At 36.9% G+C, this 25,686-nt stretch overlaps 1 protein-coding gene across 1 annotated transcript in view; it reads right to left on the reverse strand.

The window, feature by feature from the left end:
- Positions 1 to 25,686, reverse strand: part of TMOD3 (tropomodulin 3) — an 83,111-nt gene that overhangs the window by 26,593 nt on the left and 30,832 nt on the right. Inside the window, exons 3-4 of the mRNA XM_043985194.1 lie at positions 19,555 to 19,711; positions 45 to 167 (exon numbers count right to left, since the gene is read on the reverse strand). Of these exons, the coding sequence (XP_043841129.1) occupies positions 45 to 167; positions 19,555 to 19,711 (280 nt within the window). The remainder of the gene's footprint in view (positions 1 to 44; positions 168 to 19,554; positions 19,712 to 25,686) is intronic.

Here is a 25,686-nt window from a genome sequence, read left to right on the forward strand (position 1 = left end):
TATTGCCCTGCTCAAAAAAAAAAAAAAAAAAAAAAGATACTTACCTGCAAGGTCACACAATTCTGTATCAGAAGCACTTGTCAAAGCCTCTTCTAATTCTGGATCAAGGGATACTTTTTCTTCTGTATAAGATTGTATGGGCTTCTGTTTAGGGATAAATATTTTCCCTGTAAAATAAAATAACCTATTAATTCTCTTGACTTGCCATCATAGAGTTTATTTTATACTTACCTATATGTGTTTGTAGCTGAAAAAAGGCAGTATTGAAGTAATTAAAAACCTTTCTAAATAGATAAGCATCTCTAATAATTTAATATGATTCTTAGATATGTAAAAATGAACATATTTTGGAAATATGATAGTAATAGTACAATGAATGAAAGAGGTAAGAATAATCACTTGGGAAGTTTTCTAATCACTAGATACCAAATTACTCTTCTTCTATGACTATGCTATCTAACCTTAAAAGGTTCAGTATTAAGATGTTAATTTTTAAAAAAATTATCATGCCTAAATAATAAATATGGCTGGTATCTCTTTAAAGCTGACTCAGATCGTGGTAGTTCAGGAACACAAAATCCTAATTTCAACAAGTTCTAAATATCCAGAAGTCTGTGGTAAAATTTCTAATCATTGTTCCATCGGTTTCACATATTTGGTTTCAGAGTCTGTGTCAGTGGTACCGCCCTCTCAATAAGTTCAACTTTTAAAAGCTGGTTATTAATAATAAGCACAGGTCTCAACTTTTATAGGAAAATGAATCAACATACTCTAACCACTTCAAATTTGTAACCAGTAATTTGACAAACATTAATAATAATGAATGAGTAAAAACTAATATTATGATTCAATTATACCTTAAGGTGATCCAGAAACAAGAGGCTTATATATGGGTCAGGAGAGGCTATCACAAAGTGTTTTCTGGCTTCTTCCTAACTGAATTCATTTCAGAAGTCCCATTTTCAAGAAATAATAGTATATGTATGGTCTACTGTATGCAGCTGAAATAAAGGATAAGGTACTGTCTGTACTTATAACTGTACTAGGGGATGCAAGACAGGTAACCAGATATATTACCTTTGTATCTGGTATATTCTTCAATGAACCTATGATATATATAATGTGATTGCTATTGCATGATAATGAATCATGTACCTGCACACAAGTATTCAGGGCAGTATTAGGGGCTGCCAATTCTATTACTAGGGTTGAAGGAAGGAACAAAATAAGCAGCTCTGAAAGGAGCAAAGGTGCCCCTTTCCCTGTTATCATAAACCTAAGGCTAAAGAAATTTAAATGGCTTTGAAGGAAGCCAAGCAGTCTTTACCCATGAGGACTGGCGGCCTGAGGTACATGAGCAAGAAGAGCCATCCAGTTTTCTGGGACAGGATCCAGAAGACAGAGAGGTGGTGGCATCAGCATTGGACACACTGGGCAGGAAAGCATCAAAGAGTTCCTGAGATAAACTAGGGCAGGTCCCAGGATAACCATGAGGCTACATTGACAGGTGGTGGCAGTAGCCAGATGTCAGCCAATGGGATAAAAGCGGGAGATGCTGGTTCTATTTCCACACAGAAGCAGGTGAGCAGAAAGAGTTTAGACCTCAAAGAGAAGGAGGGCAGCTGATAGTGGATCTGTCCCAGGATTCGCAAAGCAGCACATGAAGTGGGGGACTTGATTAACTGTTGCAAAAAGCTTTTAATATCTATAATTGCTCCTTTATGTTTCTGTTCTTTACATGCCTTTTATTAAATCTCCAGTGTATTTAAATGCTTTTGTTAACTGAGAGTGGCTGGGCAAGGGTGGGGAACAAAAAGGCAGATTATTTCTGGGTTTCCTTGGGTGGAGGCAAAATAAACTGTAGAATTATTTCTGAAAAGCCTGCAAGGGTAAACCCTTGGCATGGCATGGCTATACATTCTCACAGCCTGGGAAAATGGAAAGACACTCCTAAAAACAACAAAACATTGTTGAGGGGAAAGAATCAGCAGGATTTGATGATGGGACTATAAAAAAAAAAACAAGGAGAAAAGGAGACAAAAATGATTACAAAACCTTGAGTTCAGAGACAATGAGATTAGGGGTTGAAAGACAATGGAAAAGTATGGAATGAGTGAATCATTACTGGTGATGAATTCTATTATTCACAAATTAAACTTTAGCCATAACAGACCATCCCAATTGGAAATATTATGTAGGCAGCTAGAAATACCGTGCTGGAGGGAGGATGGGAGAAAAGGGCTCAAAATGTACATTTAGGCCTCATGAACAGTCAATTTTCAATTCTACATACATAAATTATCTACTTTCTGGATTATCACAGCAAAAGTTTTATCTCTACTTATGTCACCCTAACACTTTACTGAGGTACTTCCCTCGGTGTTCAGTTGATAGGTATCCAAAAGATTCAAGCTAACTTTAAAATATTTAAAATTTCTTGAGTAATTTTAGTATCTATAAAATCTTCAATTTCTTCCTAATAACTGTTCCCTTCCTTGTCACCTACAAATATGCCTAAGTCTTCTCCATCTTTGAATTCCCTAACAACCTTTCTATCTTTAAGGGTTAGAAACCACTATGGAAACATGGAACATCTTCCAAAAGCTTAGAAATAAAACCATCCTAACTTATAAAATATTGCAAACAGGGTATGAATTATTAAACTAATTTCATACAAATTACATTAGTACTGTTTCTAAATGATCATCCCAACCCCTGAAATCATGAACAGTAACATGATCATGATCTAAGACATTCCTTTCTTTAAAAAATTTAATAAACATTGTTATTTAAAGTTTTGAGTTCCAAATTCCATTCCTCCTTCCCTCTATCCCTTTCCCCCTCCCAATAAGGACAGGATGAATGAGTTAGCCAGATAGCTAACACAGAAATGTCTGAATTATCTGACCAGTGAACAAACTAATTTATAATGTCCCAGGGCTAATGGGTGAAGTTTCCATTCACATAGGGGTGGGCACTCACTGGCACAGTACCATACACTGCCTCCAAGAAAGGACTATTCACAGATAATATTATATATATGGTCTACTGTATTCTAATCTACTGTCTTCTAATCTTGTTTAAAGAAAAAGTATGCTCTACTAGGTTAATGTCTATTAATAGATCTGCCCAGTTACTAAACAGTGTTGGTCTTGGCAGCATCCGTCAACCTTCATCACTCATTGATTTTACACATTTTCCCATTGCTTCCTCTCCTAGCATCATAGTCTTTTCAAGATTCATCCTGTACCTGGCCTCTAGATTTTCCCTATCCATACTGTCTACCTTTTTTTGAAACCTGCATCCCATTCTATATGGATGATTAATGTATTGCATGGCATTTTAGGCATCTGCTCTGCAAAAGCAATTGACAAAACAGAATCTATGCACCCCTTTCTTCACTTTATCTAGACCCATTATGATTTTCTTTGTCACCACTTCTGCCATTGTTCATAAATCTCTTCCATGGTTTTATAAAATGAAAGGTTTCCTTTCCTTTCCATAGAGCTTTTCTTCATTAACCTCTTTTGATTTTTCTTGTCATCCCACAAGTTCTGCTCACAGTGCTGGCTAAAATGCACATAGGAGTCACTGTTGAGCTTGCCCAGAAGCCCACCCAACATGGCAGGGGTGCTGGGTCTGAGCAGTCCCTCACTCTGGAAAAGCTCTCATTAGACATATTATTCCTTCAAGCTGTCATCCTGTATATCTCCTTCCTTTCATAGCCAAACTACTTGAAAAAGCTTTTCATGCATTGGCCTTCAAATCATCCCCTTTTGTTCTCTTCTAAATTCTAAGTAATCTGGTTTCTGACTTCACTTAACTCAACTTCTTGTCTTCTGTGTTACCAATTATCTCTTAATTGCCAAATCGAATGACCTCCCTTCTTGACCTCTTTATAGCACCCAACACTGATGAATGTACTCTCCATCTGGATACCTTCACCTCAGAATTTCCTGACTGCTTTTCCTTGTTCTCCTCCTACCTATCTGCTCCTTCTCCATCTCCTTTTCTGACTCATCACCTATGTCATCATACTCCCTGTTGGTGTTATAGCCTCTCCACTCCCCCAAAGCCCTGTCTTGTCTTCTCTATATATACTCTTTTTTTTTTTTAAGTGAGGCAATTGAGGTTAAGTGACTTGCCCAGGGTCACATAGATAGTAAGTGTTAAGTATCTGAGGCCAGATTTGAACTCAGGTACTCCTGAATCCAGGGCCAGTGCTCTATCCACTGCGCCACCTAGCTGCCCTTCTATATATACTCTTACATTTGTGAAAAGAGCCTACAAGACATCTAATTCCAATGGTGAATAGGCAGGTGTGTTATGTGACTGTAGCTGGAAAGTTTCAACTAATCAGTAAACATTTATTAAGTGCCTACTATGTGCCAGGCACTGTGCTAAGTGCCAGGAATCATCTATATAGATGATACTTTAAACGATTTAGTGGTTTCCACATCAAAAGAGTAGAGGGTTTGAAATATGATATTTCAGAAGGCAAAGGAGCTAGGATTACAATCAAGTATAACCTACTCAGCAAAACTGAATGCAATTCTTCCGGGGGAAAATAGATATTTAATGAAAAGATCAGAGCTTAATAGAAAATCTGACATTCAAATAGAAGACTCAAAAGAAACAATAAAAAGGTAAACATGAGTTAAAATAAAAGGCTGGGGGGCAGCTAGGTGGTGCAGTGGATAGAGCACTGGGCAAGTCACTTAACCCCAATTGCCTCACTAAAACAAATAAACAAACAAATAGATAAATAAAAGGCTGGAGCAGAATCTAATATATTTCAGCTGAAGTAAAAAAAAAAAGGCAGGGGTAAAAACAAACAACAACAAAAAAAGCCAGGGTAGCAATCATGGTCTCAGACAAAGTGAAAGCAAAAACAAACCTAATTAAAAGAGATAAGCAGGGGCAGCTAGGTGGCGCAGTGGATAGAGCACTGGCCTTGGAGTCGGGAGTACCTGAGTTCAAATCCAGCCTCAAACACTTAACACTTACTAGCTGTGTGACCCTGGGCAAGTCACTTAACCCCAATTGCCTCACTTAAAAAAAAAAAAAAAGAGAGAGAGATAAGCAGATACATTTTTCTGGAAAGTACTATAGATAATAAATATTTTTAAAATTACAGTAAGTTTCTCTGATAATGGCTTCATTTCCCAAATATATACGAAGTACAGAACTGAACCAAACAAAGAAATAAGAGCCATTCTCCAAACGATAAATGGTCAAAGGATAAAAAGAAGCAGTTTTCAGAAGAAATCAAAGCTACCTATGAAAAAATGCTCTAAGTCATTACTGATTAGAGATATGCAAATTAAAACAACCCTGGAAGTACCACCTCATACCTATCAGAAACTACAAATGCTGGAGAGGATAAGGGAGAAAGAGGTACACTGATGAACTATTGGTGAAGTAGCAAACCGGTCTAGCCATTCTGGAGAACAATTTGGAACTAGGCCCAAAGGGCTATAAAACTATGCATATCCTTTGACCCAACAATACCACTACTGGACCTATATCCCGTAGATCAAAGAAAAAGGACCCTATATGCACAAAAATATTTATAGTAGTTCTTTTTGTGGTGGCAAAAAATTGGAAATTGAGGGGACATTCATCAATTGGAGAATGGATGAACAAGTTGTGGAATATGATTGTGGAGTACTATTTTGTAAGAAATAATAAAGGGCAGGTAACTTCAGGAAAAAAACACAACATGGCAAGACCTATATGAACTGATGCAAAATGAAGTGAGAAGAACTGGGAGATCACTGTGCACAGTAACAGCAATGTTGTATTGATCGACTGTGAAAGACTTGGCTACTCTGATCAACACAATGATCTGAGACAATTCCAAAGGACTCATTATGAAAAAATGCTAGACACTTCCAGAGAGAGAACTGATGAACTCTGAATGCAAATTGAAGTATAATTTTTTCACTTTCCTTATTTTTCCTACTTTTAAGAAAATACAGCTAAAATGGAAATGTTTTATGATTTCACATCTATAATTGATGTCATATTGCTTGTCTTCTCATTGGGTGATGGAGGAGTGAGAGGGAGGGAGAGAATCTGGAAATCAAAATTTTAAAAGAATGCTAAACATAAATAATAAAAGAAAAAAGAAAACTATAACAAGAGAATTTTATTCAGTGATCCTCTTATTATTAGCTCAGAAATGAACAAGAAAGTTGGCTGGATTGTATCCAGGAAATACAACAGTGTTTTTATGATTCCAGGCTTCTCCTGGAAACAAAAATAAAATCCCATCTTCTAACACGAATAATCTGGTGGTATTGTATGACTGGAATAACAGGATACCACTATCTCTAAAGAGTCAAAATTGCAAGTCACCTAACTGACCTACACCTAAAAGAAGAGGGACATGGTAGGTGTGAATAGATCGGGTTGATATCTATATGATGTAAAGAGATCTGGAGGAGGACTCCTAGTACATTACGAGGATTTATGGCAGGACAAAGACAAAAGTTGCATAAGATTAAAAAAGTATGAATGAGTTCTGATCTGCTCTGTTGGAGAAAGTGACATAACTGAGCTGTAGACCTATCAAGAGTATTAATGAAGTAACAACTGGGCTAAGTGGAGAGGGGTGAGATAAGAGATAAAGTAACCTACATTCTTTCTTTTTTCATTATTTCTTTAAGTTGAGTATTTAAAAAATAAGAATGAGGATCAAAAGTACTGTATGTGTGTGTATATATATGCATACATATGCATATATAAGATGAGCCAAAGGTCACAAAGGGGTCTGATGTTTTAATAACTTTTTGAAAATCACTTTCAAATAATTTATATTATTTATGAGATTTGATTTTTCACACTAATGTAAATTCATCTCCTATTTATACTGTATATGATGCTATGGTATTATAAACTAAAAACAAAAAAATAAAGCGACTTTTGTCCCACCCTGCATATACACACACACATATATTACAAATATATCCATGTGAATCATCCCAGCCTGGTAAGTTTCTCCTCATTTAATATTTGTGCTAGGTTTATGATGATTAGTAAAAAAGATGAGTTAATAGAAGATAAGAAAACTGATGTAATTTTAGGCTGCATTAAAAAAGGGCATAGTGTCCAGAATGAACATTCTGCCCTGATCAGACATCTAGAGTGTTACATTTAGTTCTGGTCACAAAATTTTAGGGAAAACACATAAATTGGAGCATGTCCAGAAGAACAACCAGAATGGTCCATTTCACTGTACGAGAACACGGAGAACAAGAATATTTAACCTGGGAAAGACTTTGGTGGTGAAGTGGGGGCAAGGGAAGGAGACACTATCTCATGTAAAAGAAGACTCCCACTTTGCCCCAGAGGGCAGAACTAGGGGCAATGGGTGTAAGTTACAAAGATGCAAGTTTAGGGTTGATAGGGAGGGAGTAGGGTCACAACTTGTCAAACATAGAAGGGGCTATCTTAGGAGGTGGTGAGTTTTTCCACAGTAAAAGTCTTCAAAGCAAAGGCAAATGACCCCTTGTCAAGTATGTTTTAGAAAGGTTTCTTATTCAATTATGAAATGGACTAGCCAGTCTCTGAGGTCCTTCCAACTCTAAGATGCTGTGATTCTTCTTTGAGGACAAAATAGAAACCTAGTATTGGTTCCCCAAAATGTTCTAATCTGCCCTTCAAGCCTTATTTCACATTACTTCCCTTTTTATACACATGATGTCTAGCCAAACAATACTACTACTAGCTGTTTCTCAATTCAACATTCCTGCTGCTGTGTGTGCAGAGCGTCTGTTTCTCATGAGGATGCATTGCTTCCTCATCTCTGCCCTTCAGAATCCTTCCTCTTCCTTCAAGACACAGATGAGAAATCACACCTGATATGGAGTCTTCCCTAAGTCCCCAGTGGGAAGTGTTCTCTCTTCAAATTTTCCTACTTTAAGGAGAAGTCTCCTTCAACTCCATCACTTTCCCTCTTGTGACTGTTACTACCCCTCTACCACTCAGAGCAGAAAATCAAGTTCTTCATGGACAAGGACTATCTTGTTTTTCATCTGTGTCCCTACTGTCTTGCATGTAATAGGCTCTTTTTTAATTTTGTTTTTATTCTGAATCTTTCAAACAAAAGTGTACATTTTCATCTACAAACAGGGGATTGGATAAGAAATAATGAATTTCTATGACAGTTTTCTTTCTTTTTATTTTAAAGGTATGTAATAAATTCAACACAGTGCTTTAAAAACAGTAATGTGTGTTTGTACTTCTTCTGGTCTCTTTTTTTTTTTACATTAAAAATGTTTCAATGGCTTTTTTCTTCTTGGCATCCCTATTGTTAGCTCCTTTCTCACCAACACCCCCCCCCCAATTCAAAATAGGAAAAACCCTAAACAACAAATAAGCATAGTCATGTAAAACAAATCCACATACTAACTGTCCAAAAATGTGATTCGCCACATTGAGTCCATCACCTCTCAGTCAAGAAGCAGGTAACTTACTTCATCATAAGTCCACTGGAGTCACTGCTTTAATAAGAAGTAGTTAAAGTTTTTAAAGATGTTTTTCTTTACAACATTATTATCCTCATATAAATTGTCCTCCTGGCTTTTACTCACTTCACTCTGCCTCAGTATATACAAGTAATCCCAGGATTTTCTGAAGTTGTTTTGCTTATGACTTCAGTATTAACCTCCTTCTATAACTTCATCCAATTTCCCAGTTGAGTTTGATTATATTTATACTTAACTCTTTGTGTATAAATATGTGGCGTGGTATGTATGTGGTGTGTGTCCGTGTGTGTCATGTGTACGTGTTTGTGTTCAATCCTCTCATTTCAGAGTTGACACTCAACACAAGTATTTTTTATCAGGAATGCTTAAAAGTCCTTTATTCCATTAAAGATCTATTTTTCTTTCTGTATAGAATTAAACTTTGCTTTGCAGGGTAAGTTATTCTTGGCTATAAACCTGTATATCTTGCATCTTTCAGAGCTTTATATCCCCAAAATGTCAGATCTGAGGCAATTCTGCCGGTCACTCCTTTGTACTTGAATAGATTTTTTTCCCTAGGATTTGAAGTATTTTTCTATGACCTAGCAGCTCTGGATTTTAACCATGACACTCCTGAGACTTCTCCTTTTGGGATTTCTTTTAGGAAGTCATTAGTGGAGTCTTTCTATTTTTACTTTGCTCTCTGGTCCTAACAAACAAAGGCAGGTTTAATTTGATTTCATAGAATATAGTTTACAGATCTTTTTAAAATCATGGTTTTCAGGGAACCTGGTAATTCTTAAATTAACTCTCTGTTTTGGTCCATTTTCCTGGTTAGCTGTTTTGGGTGGCATATATATATATATATATATATATATATATATTTTTTTTTTTTTTTGTGAGGCAATTGGGGTCAAGTGACTTGCCCAGGGTCACACAGCTAGTAAGTGTCAAGTGTCTGAGGTCGGATTTGAACTCAGGTACTCCTGAATCCAGGGCCGGTGCTCTATCCACTGCGCCACCTAGCTGCCCCGCATATATGTTTTATTATGGTCTATTTTTCAATCTTTTAATTTTTTTCTAATGTTTCTCATCTTGTAAAACAACAATACTTGGCAGTCTGCAGGAAGTGAAAGTCCCTGCCCTCAAGGAGCTTACATTCTAATGGAAAAGATTTAAATCATAACATATAATTACAGAGGAAAGTAACCTTAAAGGAGATGGTACTAGCAGCTGGAGAGATCAGGAAAGGCCTTCTGAGTCTTAAAACAAGCCAAGTATTCTTTTTTTTTTAAAAGTTTTTATTTTATTTTATTTTTTGGTGGGGCAATGAGGGTTAAGTGACTTGCCCAGGGTCACACAGCTAGTAAGTGTCAAGGGTGTGAGGCCGGATTTGAACTCAGGTCCTCCTGAATCTAGGGCAGGTGCTTTATCTACTGTGCCATCTAGCTTCCCCCCCAAGTATTCTATTACATAGTTTTTGGTTTGGTTTTGGTTTGGTTTTTCGGGCAATGAGAGTTAAGTGACTTGCCCAGGGTTACACAGCTAGTAAATATCAAGTGTCTGAGGCTGGATTTGAACTCAGACCCTCCTGAATCCAGGGCTGGTGCTTTACCCACTGTGCCACCTAGCTTTCCCCGAAGCCAAGTATTCTAACAGTTGAAAGTCGAGAGGGAGAGTACTCCATACTCTGGGAATAGCCAGTCCAAAGGAACTGACTGGGATAGAAGATGGAGTGTTGTTTTCCTGAACTGGATCTGTGACAAGACCAAATCCCTCCCCCAGATGCATTTTTGAGTGGGGTTGTTAGCCCTACTCAGTCTCAGCCCTTGGTCACCTGGGTTCTTGTATTGACTTCTACCTCCTAGGATGTCTGTCCTAGGAGGGTGGGAGGTTTTAGGGCTCGAAGGATTTGGCGGGGGATGAGAGGAGGGGAATTTTTCCAAAGTGATGGCTCTTCAGAATACAGTATATTTCTCAGGAAAAAGTACTAAAGACCTTGAAATCCTCTGGGCTTAAGCTCCATCCTACTCATATGTACCACTGCCAATCCTTCCTTCCTTCCATGCTGTAGGTTTATGACTATTCTGAGGCTTTCTTGTGAGACTTGCTGACTCCAGATAATCTTCTACACATCTTTTGTCCTACATAGGAAGGCTTGCATGTTGTTTATCCATACTGGTTGTTTTTTCTGGCCCTTTCCTATTGCCTTGGGGCTACAGGCTAACTTTTTGTGCAGTCAAGATGCTTGAAGTCATTCCTATTGGATTTCTCCATCATTATTGTTGTGCCTTGTTTTTTTCCCCTGGAGAGATATATGGGAGCTGAGCTGCCTACTTCCATTCAAGGGCTATCTTAACTAGATGTCACAAAGTTTACTCTGAATAAATGCTTCTTGAATTTACTAAATAGATCACATTTTATGAAAAGTAAGAGCCAAGAAAACTATGACACATAGCACTATTTTTAAAAGTTTACTGCAGGGGGGCAGTTAGGTGGGGCAGTGGATAGAACACCAGCCCTGAAGTCAGGAGCACCTGAGTTCAAATCCCGCCTCAGACACTTGACACTTGCTAGCTGTGTGACCCTGGGCAAGTCACTTAACCCCAACTGCCTCAAATACCCCCCCCCAAAGTTTACTGTATCTGTAAAATGGGGATAATAATAGCACTTATCTCTCATAGTCGCTGAGAGGATCAACTGAGATAATCATTGGAAAACATTTAGCAAAGTGTCTGGCACAAAGTAAACATATAGATATTAGTAGTAGTTTGGATGTATGAACAATGAATTCATGCTTCTCAAAATATAACTATAACAAACTGATATCATCCAGTTATTTTATAAGGTGACTCTATTGGTATTTTTAAAGAAAGCTCATAAAATCATCAGATTATAGAATTATAGGATTATAGATTTCTTTAATTTACATGCTTCCAAAAACTACACGTTTTCTGAATTCTGTAAAAATTCGAGACACCATACACTCCAAATTATGTGATAATGAGCTATATTTAAGCAGTAATGTCAAATTCAAATTCCCTGTGGGTCTCATACTAACTTAGAAAAACACAAATTAACATTATGTTATATTGTATTTTTACTTATTTTGTTAAACATTTCCCAGAAACATTTTAATCTGGTTTGGGCCCACTTGGGAGACACTGGCCCAAAGTCAAGTCTGATACTTCACTTTTAGAGGGTATTGTACAGGGATTCTTAACATTTTTTGTATCATGGACCCCTGTGGCAGATGGGTGAAGCTTACAGACCCCTTCCTAGAATAATGTTTTTATTTTTATTTATTATTATTTTTTTTTTAGTGAGGCAGCTGGGGTTAAGTGACTTGCCCAGGGTCACACAGCTAGTAAGTGTTAAGTGTCTGAGGCCAGATTTGAACTCAGGTTACTCCTGACTCCAGGGCCAGTGCTCTATCCACTGCGCCACCTAGCTGCCCCCCTAGAATGTTTTTAAATGCATAAAATAAAATACATGGAATTATAAAGAAAACCAGTTATATTGAAATTCAGTTATAAGGATATTTAAAAAAATTAATTTCCTGGGTAAAGAACCCTCAGACAAGTGGACTTTCACTAAAATTAGGCTGAAAGAGTAGCCTGTAAGTAGACAAGAATATGTTCTTAAGTGTATTACTAAGGTCCCTGATTTTAAAGCAACAAAGTGAAAATCTGTATTCCTAAGGTGACAGATGAGAGCTACTTACATTTCCCTCCAGCCCTTCTAAAATTTCTACCTCTGAATTTAATTCTCCCAACCAGTTTTGTCGATACATACAAAAGCTTTCACTGGTTTACAAGTAAGGGAGCTATTTGAGGAGCTCAGGTTTTAAAAGGACATGTGCAAAAGAAGGTATCACTCATGCATAACCAAACAAATACAAAAAGTGACATAATCTTGTGAGAACAGTGTCAGGAAAATTTAAGGTAAAAGGTATAGTAGGGAAGAGAAGGTAAAGATAGCAAAAAAATTTAAATAAAATTTTTAAAGAGACAAAAAGATTTTTAATGATTTCTGGTCTTCCTTATCTACCAAGCTTCACTCTACCTTAATTCATCCTCCAGTGATTAATCCAATACGCTACCAGATCACTCTTCCTGAAACACTGCTTTCATTGTTATTTATGCTGAAAAGCCTTTAGTGGTTCTTTAAGTGTTGTCTGTGTGACCTTGGACAAGCCACCCCCAACTTTCTAGTCCTTACTATTCTTATTTGTAAAGGAATAAATGGAACTCTGTGATCTTTTTAGTCCTGTTCTGCCCTAACATTCAATGACTTTGACTGAAATTTTCTATTATTTTAGATGAAATTTAGCTTACTTTTCAGCTACCTTGTTCCTCTGAGTCTTATTCTAACTTTTGGTCGAGTTTTTTTCCCCCTCTTAATAGTATTTATTTATTTATAAGACTTTTTTTTTTTCCTTTTGGGGCAATGAGGATTAAGTGACTTGCCCAGGGTCACATAGCTAGTAAGTGTCAAGTGTTTGAGGTAAGATTTGAACTCAGGTCCTCCTGAATCCAGGGCCAGTGCTTTATCCACTGCGCCACCTAGCTTCCCCCTCTTAATAGTATTTTTTACCAATTACATGTAAAGATAGTTTTCAACATTCATTTTTGTAAGAGTTTGAATTCCAAATTTTTCTCCCTCCTTCCCTTCCCTCCCCCACTCCCCAAGACAACAAGCAATCTGATATAGGTTCTATTTGTACCATCGTATTAAACATATTTCCACATTAGTCATGTTATAAAAGAATGAGAACAAAAAGGAAAATTTGGTTTTCTACCTTGAAAAACATCTAGCTCCCTAAAAATTCCTTCTTCTCATAATTCTTCTCTTTTTTTCTATTACCTGGATATCTTCTGTACATTACGCTACTGAAGTTATGATTTTTCATCTAACAAATAATAAACACTTCTCTGTGAAAAGCACTTGGCAATTTATAAACAAGTATTAGATGGACTGGACACTTGAGGACTAAAAGAATTTATAGTGACATAAAAAGATGCTTATGGACTAAGGTTAGTTTGGGAAACTTCAAATGGAGATTAATCACATCAACTTTATGGACTGGATTTTGATGTAAAAACTACCAGAGATGAGGGCTAAATCCCCAGAGGGCTGATGGTACTTTTGCCACAGGGTACAGAATACAAAGCTTTCCCTTCTACCCCACTGCATCATAGCCAACTCTTGGTGACCCCTTTTGGGGGTTTCTTGGCAAAGATACCGGAGTGGTTTGCAATTTCATTTTACAGATGAGAAAACTGAGACAAACAGGGTTAAGTGACTTGCCCAGGAACACAGAGCTATTAAGTGTCTGAGGTCAGATTTGAACTCAGGAAGATGAATCTTCCTGACACTCTACCCACTGTGTCACCTAGTTGCCCCTTAAATATAATAGAATTCGTATACTTGAGTTGGCCTTGGGCCAATGTTTTGAAATATGGGGACATCCCAGGAAGATATATAAAAGGGAAGCATAGACATAGGCAGATAGAGAGTACCATTTAATGAAGATTACATCCCAATATACAACAGTGTTGAGAACAGATTACCTCACAAAGCTGCATTTCTTTTTTCCCTCACTATCCTAATGCCCAAAGCTAGGATGTCATTTCTGCAGATTTCTTTTTGGAAGACATGGCCCCCTAACTCCTTCTCTGCTGTAGTATTAGATTAGAAGAGTCTTTTGCCTATACGGAGTTGAAACAACTAAGAATCATCCCAATTTCTTTTTTTTCATTAATCCATCTGGTTTACAACTTATATTATGCAAAGGAAAGATAATTTTAAGTATCATTCAATAATAAATATTTGTGGTAGCACCAGCCTCGTGTCAGCACAATGAGATGTGGCAGTGAAGAAGAGAAGTTGCTTAACCTCTCCAGGTTCTCATTTCTATAGTGAGTTGAACTATATGATCTTTAAGGTCTCTTCCAACTCTAAGTGCTTATTTCAAAAGTACCTGGGTCAAAAATTGTTAACCTGATTCATATCAGATAGTGATTTGAATAAATAGTCAGTACCCTGGCACACTGCACTTACTCTCTGGCACAAACTTAGGTTTGGATTTTTACCATACATTTAAATGAGCTACTATACAAACAACAATGCTGGCTTCTTCTACTGGTTGCTCTTTTATGTTGCAGAAACACTAGTGAAGTATTTTCAGTTTTTAGCAGGTGTCATAGTTTTGTTTTTCTTTCATTTCTTGTTGTACACACTGCCCAAACTTTTTTTCCCCCTAACCAGTTATTACTTTTTTTCTGCCCCAAATACAAAGGTGTAATTTCAATGCATTAAAGTTTTTCTTTATATAACCTGTTTCCTGATATATGAAATATATTTCCAATTACTTCTATCTTTCTTTCTTTTGTACCTCTTCTTCTTTTCAACATCTCACCTTCTCTCTTTTTTAAACATTATCCCTTTTGAAGTATACCTGGAACACAAGCCATAGGAATAGGTTAGTCATTACATCTTTTATGTATGAAGATGATATTGAAGGTAAATCATCATTCTTTCTATGTTCTAGATCTAACTGTCCAGAGTAATATGTAATAATTCACTTTTCTAGACTGAATACACATAAAAACAATGATTCTTTGGTATATGGCTATAGCATTATTTAAAACCCTGCCTCTCTATGGAGGCTCTTTTTAAAAAGTGTCATACCATCTCTGATGATAGAATGCCAAGCTGGTCTTGTGGTTTCCCAACCACACAAAACTACGCCAGATTGTAGAGGTTATTGAATGCTACTAACAAGGATCAGATTTTGGGGGTTAGTGAGACAACGAGACAACCTACTTTCAGAAATGCTTTTCCCAGGTCACAGTCTCTTCTATACCACACTGCAATATTTTGATTGAGAAATACAATAAGGTGGAATTTGTAATCTGGAGATTTTAATAATTGCTTCAATGGCTTTTCAGTTTGTAACTTAAATTACAAGTTGTAACTTTTCATTAACTTTTTCATTAACTTTTCATTCAAGTACTTGAATGAAAGCTGATTATAGTACCTGAAAAGCCAGAGTTAAGACCCAAAAGAAAAATTTAAAGGAAGCTAGAACCTGAAAGTCTTAGCTGACTTCATGTACAAGGATAACTATCATATGGAAGATAGCATCTGTTCTCCATCTCTAATAAGGACAAAACAAAATGAAATTAAATAGGCTTAAAGTACGATATGTGGGATTCAGAAGAAAACTTCCTGAAATTATCATCAAATGTGAAACTAGGTTACGCAGAAAGTTGATAAATCTTCCAGGGAAGTCTTGAACAAAGAAACAAACACTAGTTTAGAATGTCTTTGTAGCAGGACTGGATGTAAGAATAAATCTTTTACATTCCAAGGCAATCAATTTGTAAATCTGCTTTGACACAAATAAATTGCTACAAGCAGAAATAGGAAGCACAAATAAAATGTAAATAATGATACTTGTACTACATATTGTAAAAAAAAATTATATCTAATCTAACCTGGAAAAATTTATATAATTGGATTTATGAAAAATTATAACTATATGAAAAATTATAAGTTTAGAGAAATTATAATTGGGCCATAAGTCCTGCCGAGGTCGCCATTCAAATGTGAAAATATTTTATTAACTAGCCTAATTTGGGGGGCTAATCTGACTGGAGAATTAATCTGGGGACTTTTGACTATTTGGCTATCAAGACTGCTATTAATTTAATGTGGGCTATTTATAAAGTTCCACCACACTGTGCCACTCCCAAATTGATAAGCAAAGGATAAAGAAGCCTCTTAACTAAATAATCAAAGCAGAGTTTATTTATGAGATACTATTTAAAATTAAAAATACAGGGAAATAAAATGTACAACCTGACTGCATTGCAGTGTCTCTCTTTCCACTGTATCTCTTTACCACCTGCTGGGCCTGGATCTTCTTTAATAAAATAAGGGCCTTAGCCACCTCTTGCCTTAGGGCACTCAGGTCCTTTATTCTAACTCTGAGCCCCTTTCATTTTGTAAATCCCCCTGCTTCTAACTTTCCTCTCCTTACTGCCACCGCTGAACCCCTGTGTTTCTCTCTCACTGACCTTCCGTCTGTCTGTCTGTCTGTCTGCTCTGTCAGTCTCCCTTAGGCCTCTCTTTTCTCTGCTCCTAGACCTTCTTGTCTTCTCCTGTGTCCTTGTAGCCCCGTCTGTCTTCTCCAACCTTTGCTATCTTGTCAGCCGCTCCTTGACTTCTTCTCCCCCTCCTGTCTCCTTGTCCCACCCCCTGCTGTCTAACTCCCAGGTCTATATATATATATATATAGCTAATCCACCAAGCTAATCCACCAGCCAGGGCTGGGGGGATGCTTGAGCATCCCATGCCTCAGCACAGGCTATCCAGGATCTTTCGGATAGCTCCACTCAGGTCGGAGGGAGCTGGGGGCTTTTTTTCCCCCCACCTGTCTGACCTGGTGTCTTATACAGCCCACAAGGCTTTTTGGCTCAGCTGAAGCTGAGGGGGAGGGGCACCAGCACCTCCCACACAGAAGAGACCCTGAGGGCCTAAGGTTTTCTAATCTCAGCCTAAAGGTAGGGTCCCCAAATCAAAATAAATTTCCACAATATCTCACATAGTTGTGAGGATCAGGTGATATCTATCTATATCATATAAAGACCTCTGTAACTATAAAGCCCTATACAAATGTTTGTTGGTGGTATTATTCAGTCATTTTAGTCATGTCTGACTCTTGGTGACCCCTTTTGGGATCTTCTTGGCAAAGATACTGGAGTGGTTTGCCATTTCTTTCTCTAGCTCATTTTACAGATGAGGAAACTAGGGCAAACAGGGTTAAGTGACTTGTCCAGGATCACAAAGCTAGTAAGTGTTTGAGGCTGAATTTGAACTCAGTTCTTCCTGACTCCAGGCCCAGAACCACCTAACTGCATATGGTATTATAAGAGATTTTAAATATTGTCTAGTCTAACTATCCACTTCTTTATGAGGCCAAGAGAGGCAAACTAACTTATCCAAGTTTACTTAAGTACCAAACGGGCAAAAGTACAGATGCAAACTCAGGTCCTTTTAATTCCAGATACCAAGTTATTTCCACTAAGCATTCATTTATTTTGTCATCACAATCCTGTGGGATAAAAGAATAGTACAAGTACTACTGTCCCCATTTTATATATGAGAAAACTGAAGCTCAATAAAGTTAAGTGACCTCTTTAAGGTCACATAGTTATTATATGTAGGAGTTACAATCTGGACCCGGGCTTTCAAGTTTAGTGCTCTTTCTCCTACACTGTGTTGACTCACAAAACCATGAGGCAAACAATTATTATAGTGCAATAAAATCTCATTTAACAAACTAATTAGTACAAATTTATTTACCAAATTGGTGAAAAATCTGTTACTGGGTTAAAAAATCCCAATGAATTTTCAAAACAACTATAAAAACTTAATTAAAGCAACTTATCTATTTATTTTGTAGGCAAAAGACTTTATTTAGATGTTTTTTCAGAGTGCATCAGACTTATGAAAATTAGTACATTTAGTTAAGCAATTCAGGAAGTCTGAGGCATAGGAAATAGCTGGAAGGAATCCAAACAGTAATGAAATAGCAAATTCTTAAAATAAGGTTATAATAGAAATATATTTACAAAAGAACAATATATATTTTGTGAAGGCTTTTGGAATTTTGAAATACCTTTAAGGAAGCATTGACTTTGTTTCTTGTGGGATGGACAATTTTTTATATATATATATATATATATATATTTTCATTGTAGCTTTAGCCCCTAGTACAGTGCACACAGAAAGCAAGCATGTGAGGCAGGATTTGAACTCAGTTCTTCCTGACTCCAGGACAAGCATTCTATAGATAATGTTGTAGTAGGAGCTTTAAACATTTGGTGAATTTAATTGGCTTGTTAATCCTCAATTAGATGCCAGTGTCTTTTTTTTTCCTTGCAACAAACATTTATTTTATTTTCTCCAGTTACATGTAAAGGTAGTTTTCAACATTCATTTTCATAAGATTTAGAGTTCCAAATTTTTCTCCCTCCCTCCCTTTCCCCCGTCTGCAAGACAGCAACCAATCTGATATAGGTTATATATGTACAATCCGTAAGTGCTTTTTTTTTTTTTAAAGTCTGTTGAATTAATATCATTTCTTTCTCTGGGAGTGGACAGTATGCTTCATCATTGGTCCCTTGGGATTGTCTTGCATCATTGTATTGCTGAGAGTAGTTAAGTCATTCACAATTGTTCATAGAACAATACTGCTGTCACTATGCACAATGTCCTCCCAGTTCTGCTCACTTCACTATATATCAGTTCATGTGAGTCTTTCCAGGTTTTTCTGGAATCATTTCTTATAGCACAATAATATTCCACTACAATCATGTACCACAGCTTCTTCAGTCATTCCCCAATTGATGGGCATTCCTTTGATTTCCAATTCTTAGCCACCACAAAGAGTTGCTATAAATATTTTGGGTACAATTTTCCCCTTTTTTTCTTTTTCACATTACAATTAACTGTTTCCCTCCATCTTATTCCCTTCCCCATGATATTTACTCTATCTATCTTGTTTTACCCTATCCCTCTTCAAAAGAGATTTGCTTCTGTCTGTCCCCTCCCCCAAACTGCCCTCTCCTTTTGCCCCTCTCTCTTTATCCTCTTCACCTCCTATTTTTTTGGGGGGGTTTGTTTTTTTTTTTTTTAGTGAGGCAATTGGGGTTAAGTGACTTGCCCAGGGTCACACAGCTAGTAAGTGTTAAGTGTCTGAGACCGGATTTGAACAAAGGTACTCCTGACTCCAGGGCCGGGTGCTTTATCCACTGTGCCACCTAGCTGCCCCTTCACCTCCTATTTTTATGCAGAGTTAGATAGATTACTCCACCCAATTGAGTGTATATGTTAATCCCTCCTTACGCCAATTCTGATGAGTGTTAGGCTCATTTACCGCCCAGTTTAAATTGTTTACTCCACCCATTTGGGTGTGTGGCAACCAATTAATTTAACTCTAAAAGTCTAAATTCCTCCATATCTACCCAAAAAAAGTTTCATCAAAGAAATAATTCTAATAGTCTGGATTTACCTTTTTTTTCTCCAGTGAAGGGTACAAAGTCTTCTCTGTCTTTGTGCTCCAATGCTTCCTTCTCCAAGTATGAAAGCAGATGTTCTCTGTCAAAAGGTCCTGTGGCATTCTTAGTAGTCTGATTTTTTTGCCGGAAGCCTGCAGGTAGAAGTGCATTCTACCCCCCAAATAAAAAAGAACTATTACAATGGCAAGTTACATTTAAACCACACATAAATCAGACTATTTTGTTTATGTAAAAATATCTTTCATTATAAACAAGTACTATGTGAACTTAATGACTGTATAAATTTAAATGAATATATCACATAAATAGAAACAGAAGGCATGACATAGCAATATCATAGCATCAACATTAAGTGTTCTATTATTATGAACTATGTGAACACATTTTAAAGTTCTTCAACTAAAACTAAAACAAAAGTTTAGGTAGACAGAATTCATTTTATTAATCACTCATTCATATTTTCATAGAACATGTTTTAGTGATTTAAAATATCAGGCTTTAGTTTCATATCCTTTTGACATTAAGCAAAATGAATTTTCTTGATGTCTAAAATGATTTTGAAGACTATTTTAAACATTTCAGAGATCTATTATTTCCCCAATGTGGGTACTTCTATACTTAATGAATAACAAACTCTTTACATTTTGGTAGAATCTTCAAGAGCAGGAATGGTTGTAAAAGTTGACTATTCTGCAAGTCGATGTAATAGTGAACCTCTCCAAACTTGGCAAGGCTGATCCTTGGATGATAGGCAGAATCCATACCTACACCTGACACCTTTACAAGGTAGAAGCTTCCAGAGCTTGAACTTTTTCCCCCCACTAGTAAGAATTTTATTTTTCCCCAATTACATGTAAAAACAAAATTTAACATCGATTTTTCAAATTTTTGTGTTCCAAATTCTCTTCCTCCCTTTCTCCCCATCCCCACTTAAGAACTGAAGCAATTCAATATAAATTATACATATGTAGTCATGCAAAATATTTCTACATTAGTCAGGTTGTGAAAGAAAAGAGATGAAAAAAACTTTAGAAAAAGGAACTAACAAAAAATTATGCTTCAATCTGTATAGAGCTTGAACTTTGTTTTTTGTTTTTAGTGAGGCAATTAGGATTAAGTGACTTGCCCATGGTCACACAGCTAGTAAGTGTTAAGTGTCTGAGGCCAGATTTGAACTCAGGTACTCCTGACTCCAGGGCCGGTGCCCTATCCACTGCCCCGAGCTTGAACTTTCAATGAAAACCTTGAAGCACCTAGGATTCATCTCCACTCCATGATGAGGTATTGGAAGAAGATCTTATAGTACTTATATTTTTTAACATGCACAAAAGCAATGCCATAATATATGCAAAATTCTTTTTTTTTTTTTTTTTGCGGGGCAGTGGGGGTTAAGTGACTTGCCCAGGGTCACACAGCTAGTAAGTGTCAAGCGTCCGTGGCCAGATTTGAACTCAGGTATTCCTGAATCCAGGGCCGATGCTTTATCCACTGCGCCACCTAGCTGCCCCCATATGCAAAATTCTTGTCAAGAAGAACTTTGTTTTTATTGCTATAAGTTTTTGTTGAAAAATACTTAAATTACACATCAAACCATTTGGTTTTGTTTTGAACAAATGTACTATTGTACATAGACAACAGGGTCCAAAAAATCTCAACAGGTAAGAACAATGGGTGCTTGAATGCAGATAAATGTGAACTCCTGCACTTAAGTTAGAAAAATCAACTATAGCAAATTAAGAATGGGAAGCTGCCTCCAACTTCAATGTGAGCCAAAAGTGTGGTTTTGATTTCCAATAAAGCTAATACAATTTAAAACTACCATTTAGAGAACTCCAGAACAAAACAAGTAACAATATCACTAGTATCTGTACTGGTCAGATCACTTCTGAATTCTCTTTTGACCACTACATTTAAAAGGCACACTGAAACTGAAAGACTGAAATACATTCAGAGGAGAGAGACCAAGATGGGGAGAAGGCCCAAACTAAAGGAAATACTGAAGGCTTTGAATAGGAAAACTTGGAAACACGATGAATTAGGAAGAACGTGATGGCTCTCTCTAAATATGTGAAGGGCTGTCTTGTAGAAAAGTAATTAGTCACATTCTAGGTCCAGTGGAAAGACTAGGGTGGAAGTTATTTAGGAAAGTTTAATGTAAGACAGTACTTCCTAACAATTAGGACATTCTGAAAATGGAATGGATGTATCCAGGTGTTCAAATAAAAGGCAGATGAGTGTACTTGTGGACAGAGCACTGGACCTGTAGTCTGGAAATTCAAATCTAGCCTTTGATGCTTACTAGCTGTATCAATGCACAAGATTAATTCTTTTAACTTCTCTCTGTACTTTGGTTTCCTCTTCTGTAAAACAGGGATAATGATAGCATCTCCCTCTCAGAGTTATTGTGAAAATCAAATGAGATCATATTTATTAAAAATAAAACAACAATTTTAGTTTTGGAGCAGGTAGGGGCACCACTGTGCTCACGGGCCTGGAGTCAGGAAGACCTGAGTTCAAATACAGCCTCAGACACTTACTAGCTACGTGACCCTGGACAAATCACTTAACCCTGTTTGTCTCAGTTTCCTCATATATAAAATAAGCTGGAGAAGGAAATGGCAAACCACTCCAGTACCTCTGTCAAGAATACCCCAGGGGCGGCTAGGTGGCGCAGTGGATAAAGCACTGGCCCTGGATTCAGGAGTACCTGAGTTCAAATCCGGCCTCAGACATTTGACACTTACTAGCTGTGTGACCCTGGGCAAGTCACTTAACCCCCATTGCCCCACCAAAAAAAAAAAAAAAAAAAAGAATACCCTAGATGGGGTCGAGGAAGAGCAAATATGACTGAAATGACTGAACAATTTATAAAGCACTTTGCAAATCTTATAGCACTATATAAATGCTAGGTGTTATTATTACACTTTAGAGGGCATTCATACTTTGGAGCAGATGATCACTATGAAAAATCTAAGTTTCTATGACTCTATTGCTGATTGTTGTAGATTTCATAGGTGGATTGACAACTCCTCAATTAATTTATGGCTACTGTATAAATACATTAGAACTTTCCTAAGGAGTCCATAATAGGGGGTTTTATGTATTAGGTTCCATACATGACAACACAATGTTATAAAAGGGAATGGAACTGCTGGAGGCAAGGAGGGCAGGAGGTAATAGTTTGAGACTTGCCATCTGCTTTCCACACACTGTATTTTTATCAGTATAGCCCAAGAATAGTCAGAAATGGTAAGCATTATGAATTGTGCTCTCAAATGACAACAGAATAAACTGTCTTTCTAGGATCTCACCAGTACATAATAGAGATAGCCAGAAGTAGTATATATACATCCTTTTTAGAAAATACAAAGGCCAAACACGTGTGGTTATCTCCTGTTTCTAGGAACTCTTGTGTTGTATTAGAGATGACAGAATCTGTTCAAGAAGCAAAGGGCAAGACTGATGCTTTGTTTTTCAACACTCAGGTAATCTGTTTAGATAAACATTGTAGATAAAATCCTTCCATGATGCATTATATGATAAATAAAAAATCATAATAAAAGAAATATATCCTGTTCTAGAGGATTATGCTATAGTAATAATGTTGTGTTCATTTTGTTGCCCTGAAATTCTCTACTTGGAATAATCCAGTATGAGGAATCTGTCATCCCAGTACAGTGCTGTGGAAAGAATGCTTCATCAGAGGACCTGCTTTTCATTATACCTCAATGACAGTGATAATACTGGTCCCCATGGATCCTACCAGGTAATGGTTATTTTCTCATTTAAAAAAAGTCATTTTTAAAGAAAATGGCTGATAGGAAAAAAACCACCCCAAAACATTTATTGCACTGGATAACTCACTGTAGAGAATTCTGTAGTCCCAATGGGCCATCTGCAGGGATCCATAATTAATTGCATTTATGTTGTAATGGTACTTGTTATACAGTTTGTCTCATTTATGGGGAAAAGTTTTAAAGTCATTTCCTGATACTGCATTGGGTATGTTTTTTTCCAACTCTAATTTTCCACTGGAATTTTGAAAACAAGAGGAGAGGGCTGCTGCCCTTACCATTAAGAATGTAACTGGAGACATGTAACATATGCACATGAAAACGATTTTGGAATGCTTTCAAAGCAAATTAATAAAATGTGCCATCATTCACATATGAAGATATTACAGAAGGACATGTATTTTAAGTTGTTTTTTGCAAAACTACCAATATACTTGCATGGATTTCATCAGTACTTTCTTGTCAGGTTGTTCCCTTTGTGAAACACAGTCATTAAATGGCTGGTTAGAATTCTAGTTTACATCTGTGAGTCTGAATCATGAAAGAAATCATAGCTAACTGGCTCACATGGGATATAAGCCCTAAGCAACATGCTCTAATTAACCAATCTAATCATAAATAAAAGTTAAGAAGCAGGTTAACTCTCATTAAGATGGAATTCCTGGGAATTAAAATATCCTTTTTTCTCATTCCTTGTTAGTTATGACATATAAGCTCATGTACAAACATTCTGTGTTTGTGGTATAACTACTCTGAAATAGGCAATGAATTAGTACATTTAAAATGGCAGGGAAGAGGAAGAGAAACTCCCATATTACAAAGAGCTGTCTTGTACAATCTTTCTTACCCCACCCATCTTCCATTTTTTCCCCCTACCTCATGGATTCCTGCCTAGGGGCAAGTGAAGTTGGTTGGAACTTTAATGTTTTTCTGGCTAAGGCAACTGAGTCTGCTATTATTCTACCTAGGAGCACTGAATTGCTTCAAATGTCTTTCCCTATGAAAAAAACAAACAAGTCACAGGAATCTGGCATTCCTTTTCTTGTTTAACTTTCACATGACAATGCCAGTTAATAACTTCAGAATCCAATTCCCACTGTAGTGAAGGAAGAGATTGGGACAGAGGGAGGGCAAAGAGGAATCCGCCCTAACTTGTAAAAATGGGATAGCACCCTTTCTTTGCTAAATGTCATAGAATAAATCATGCTCTTCAAAGACTCAACAAGCAACATCTGGAAGTGGGGAAGTCTGAAAAAAATGCTGTGTACAGAGGTTGAGTCAAATCTTTCTATCTGAGAAGTAGAATGTAAATTATTAGCAAATAAGGCATATGAGTATCCATTTGGTATAAAAAACTATTCTACTACAGTGTGAATTAGAACTGGAAGGAAGGTCCTCTAATCCAACCTTCTAATTTGATAGATGAAGAACCAAGATCCAGAGAGGTTAACAAAATTTGCCAAAGGCCACACAGGTAGTGATAGAGCCAGGGAGTAAACCCAGGTCCTCTGATGAAGCATTCTTTCCACAGCACTGTACTGGGATGACAGATTCCTCATACTGGATTATTCCAAGTAGAGAATTTCAGGGCAACAAAATGAACACAACATTATTACTATAGCATAATCCTCTAGAACAGGATATATTTCTGTTATTATGATTTTTTATTTATCATATAATGCATCATGGAAGGATTTTATCTACAATGTTTATCTAAACAGATTACCTGAGTGTTGAAAAACAAAGCATCAGTCTCAGTAAAAATACAAAAACAAGTTAGTTATACCCAAAGGAATATACATGTGGTAGTGATAGTAGAAAATTACTTTTAATACCAAAGAAAGTTTTATGAAGAAAAAGCCAAAATTTATCCTAAATAAGCACTTATAATTACTGTCCCAGCATACAGTTATCAAGTAATATTTAGCAAAGTAAAACAACTTAGAATGGAATAGGATGTAATTTAGCAAAGAGTCATCATTTCCTCAAGTATATCACTCAACTCTAAGGAAGTTCTGAAAAGTATAAATCTAAATCAAGGTCAACACAGTGGTTTTTACTTTAGCCACAGGTCACTTTTTTTTTGGGGGGGGGGCGGGGCAATGAGGGTTAAGTGACTTGCCCAGGGTCACACAGCTAGTAAGTGTCAAATGTCTGAGGTCAGATTTGAACTCAGGTCCTCCTGAATCCAGGGCCAGTGCTTTATCCACTGCGCCACCTAGCTGCCCTGGCCACAGGTCACTTCTAACCTAAAAGAACCTATGGAGAGACTCAGTCAGCTTCTGGTCAAATGACAGATGAGTGAACTTTGGATATTGCTAAGGATCTAGT

This window comes from Dromiciops gliroides, chromosome 2 (genome assembly GCF_019393635.1).
Source record: "Dromiciops gliroides isolate mDroGli1 chromosome 2, mDroGli1.pri, whole genome shotgun sequence".
Classification (NCBI taxonomy): domain Eukaryota; kingdom Metazoa; phylum Chordata; class Mammalia; order Microbiotheria; family Microbiotheriidae; genus Dromiciops; species Dromiciops gliroides.